This window comes from Alligator sinensis, unplaced genomic scaffold (genome assembly GCF_000455745.1).
Source record: "Alligator sinensis unplaced genomic scaffold, ASM45574v1 scaffold512_1, whole genome shotgun sequence".
NCBI classification, from domain to species: domain Eukaryota; kingdom Metazoa; phylum Chordata; order Crocodylia; family Alligatoridae; genus Alligator; species Alligator sinensis.
The window spans coordinates 1,173,525-1,176,431 of record NW_005842063.1 but is presented as its reverse complement, the minus strand read 5'-3'; the positions used below and the strand labels follow the sequence as shown (position 1 = coordinate 1,176,431).

At 53.3% G+C, this 2,907-nt stretch overlaps 1 protein-coding gene across 1 annotated transcript in view; it reads right to left on the bottom strand.

Annotated features, from left to right (window-relative positions):
* The window catches only part of LACTBL1 (lactamase beta like 1), an 11,542-nt gene extending 9,751 nt beyond the window's left edge, over nt 1-1,791 (bottom strand). Inside the window, exon 1 of the mRNA XM_006023236.3 lies at nt 1,771-1,791. Coding sequence (XP_006023298.2) covers nt 1,771-1,791 — 21 coding nt within the window. The remainder of the gene's footprint in view (nt 1-1,770) is intronic.
* Nucleotides 1,792-2,907: the final 1,116 nt, after the last annotated feature.

Below are 2,907 nucleotides of genomic sequence, written 5' to 3'. Positions count from 1 at the left end.
ACACACACACACACACACACACATATATATATACATATGTGTGTGTGTGTGTACATATATATATATATATATATATATATATATGCATGCATATGTGTGTGTGTGTATATATATATGTGTGTGTGTGTGTGTGTGTGTGTGTGTGCATATATTTATATACACACCACACACACATATATGGCACTTTGCAGCAGACCAGCTGGAATCACTGCAAACTGTGTCTTAAAGAAACAGTTCAATCAGAAGCTGATTTCACCCAGCGTGCCTGTTATTGCCAGGGCCCTTTTTCTCTACTGGAGTTTGCAAGAGTTAATTGTCCCCCTTCAAGGTCCCAGTGAAGTGCCAGTCACGGCACGACCTTAGCTGAAGAGCGCTTGCTTCCTCCCTGCTTCCACAGCGTGGGGAACTGCCAAAACTGTTGGCAGCCGGGCAGTGCTCTGTTCAGGCTGTCATCTCCTCTCATCAAAACCCCTTCTTTTGCAGCCTCTCCAAATCCCAGCTTTCCTGGCTGCAGCATCTGGACACTGCTTCCTCCTCTGAGCAGACCCACATCCTCCCTTCTGGAATACAGGCAGTGGTTCCCCATTCATTTCAGGATCCAGGGTAATGTGTCCTCCTTTTCATACAACCACAGACCATGAGGGCTGGAAGGGACTCCAGTACAACCACAGACCATGAGGGCTGGAAGGGAGGCCAGGAGTCCACCCCCCTGCTCCAAGCAGGACCAGCCCCAACTACATCATCCCAGCCAGGGCTTTGTCTAGTTGGGTCTTGAACACCTCCAAGGATGGAGACTGCACCGCCTCTCTGGGGAGCCTGTTCCAGTGTTTTCTCACCCTCCTAGTGAGAAAGTTTTCCTTAATATCTAACCTCAACTTCCCTTGCTGCAGCTTGAGCCCATTGCTCCTTCTGTCATCTGCCCCCACTGAGAACAGCCCAGCTCCATCCTCTTTGCAGCTGCCCTTCAAGCTTTTCTAGGTGTCCGTGGTCCCACTCGTGGACATTATCTTTCCAACCTCCCCATTTCACTCCATGCACTCATCTAGCCACAACCTTTGCTTTATTTTTCTGCATAGTCTTATGACTTGTGTCTTCTCTGCAGCGCTTGCTTTCTGGAGGAACCAGCCTGTGCCGCTTCCTGTCACCTGTTATACTGTAGTGCCATCGAGAGACACTTACCCCTCTCTACCATAAGCTGTAACACTTTCTGCCATTTCTTTTAGTCATGCAATATTGAAAATTTTTCATCTCCTTCCAGACTGAACATAAATTCTCTCTAATGCCTGCCTGCTCTTTGCAAAGAGGAGCTGGAACCAACAGGACCTCACCAACTATTTATAGCACCTTCATCTCCTTTTGGCATCTGCATGGGAGAGGATTAACTCATGTGACACGCAGCCCCTCTGTGCCTGTGTCAGGCAGCTCGCACGCACGGATCGGGATCCATGCGGGGCGGGGAGCAGATAGGGTGAGCTGCTCACAAAATGCAGGAGCAAGAGCACAGAGGAAGAAACAGGGAAAGCGCAGGCCAGCTGCTGCTGCCGCTTATTCCCGTGCTAGCCGGGATCGTGGATCCTGTTAGTCAGTGGAGTCTCAGTGCTGCAGCAGAGAGATGAATCAAAGCACTTCCTGGCCTGCTAATGCATTATTTAGACACAGGTATGTCATCTGCTTTCCTTCCTATTTGCCACTGGGAGCTGATGTTGGCAACCCTTGGCAAAGGGAGCAAAAGCAGCAAAGAAGCTGTGAGCTATGCAGGCTTTGCCTTACCCGTAGCTGTAACCCGTCCATGGCTGTCTTACCACCAGCACTCATGCACCTGCTAGGGCGAGACGGGAGAAAAGGTTTAGCAAGAAAAGGCAGGGCCCCAGGTGCAGAGGCCAGGTCAGAGCAGAGTGGGGAGAGCCCCTGAGGGCAGGGCATGGTGGAGCAATGGGCGATGAAGTGGAAAAGAGAGGGTGACTGGTTTTGGGACCTGCCCTTGGTAAGAGCTGGGGGAGAGAGTGAGAGTGGGCTTCTCCATTCCCTCTGCTTCTCAACCCTCCCTCCGAGGGAACGGCCTGGCAGTGCGAGTCTATTCACGACGCAGTCTCCTCTCCCTTCTGCTTCCAGGACTGGACCCGTGCCCCCAAACCCCGCGGCTATCAGCCGCCCCAATCCCTTGTTCCCTGCCCCATCCTGTGGGAACGTGGAGATCTTCACTGCTGAAACTTCCCAACCGATCGTGTTGTGATATAACCCTTTCCTCCAGTCCTCCCTTGCAAGGACAGGCCAATCCTCATCCCTTTGCTCCATCCCCTTCCCCAAACACCTTCCTTTGCCCTCTCCTTGCTGGACGTCTTATTGCGCATGAAGAGACAGAGCTCATGGGCCACCTCTAAAGCTCGGGTCCACCTCAGCTAGCAGCAATGATTACAGAGGCCGGGATGGAGACAGCGCTCCACGATGCCCCGCAAAGCCATGAAAGCCGGCGTCGGAGCATCAGCTATCCTAGCACCACCGCTTGCATGATCCGCCCTCCCTTCCCAGCCCACCAGATGTGGTTTCTTTGGGAGCTAAACAAGCCTCGGGAAGCTCTTACCAGGTCCGCCGCGGTGCTCGGGCGCGGGTGACTGCGGCGGCCGTCCAGCCGTCACAGATATCGTTAAGAGCGGCGGGAGCGCTAATCCCAGCAGCCAGCGTCTCTGAGCACAGATTATTTGCTGTCCTGACTCTCACGCGGGGGGAGCAGCTGGCCAGGGGGCAGCCCAAGTCGGGGGGAACAGACCCAGCAAGGTGGAGCAGGGGCAGTTTGGGGGACACTTAGTGTTAATGTGCTCCGGATAGGAAATAATTGCAATGCCTATTGCTTATGCCAGCAGTATCACACGTCCCCTTTGCACCGCACTAGCTAGGGGACGAGTGTCC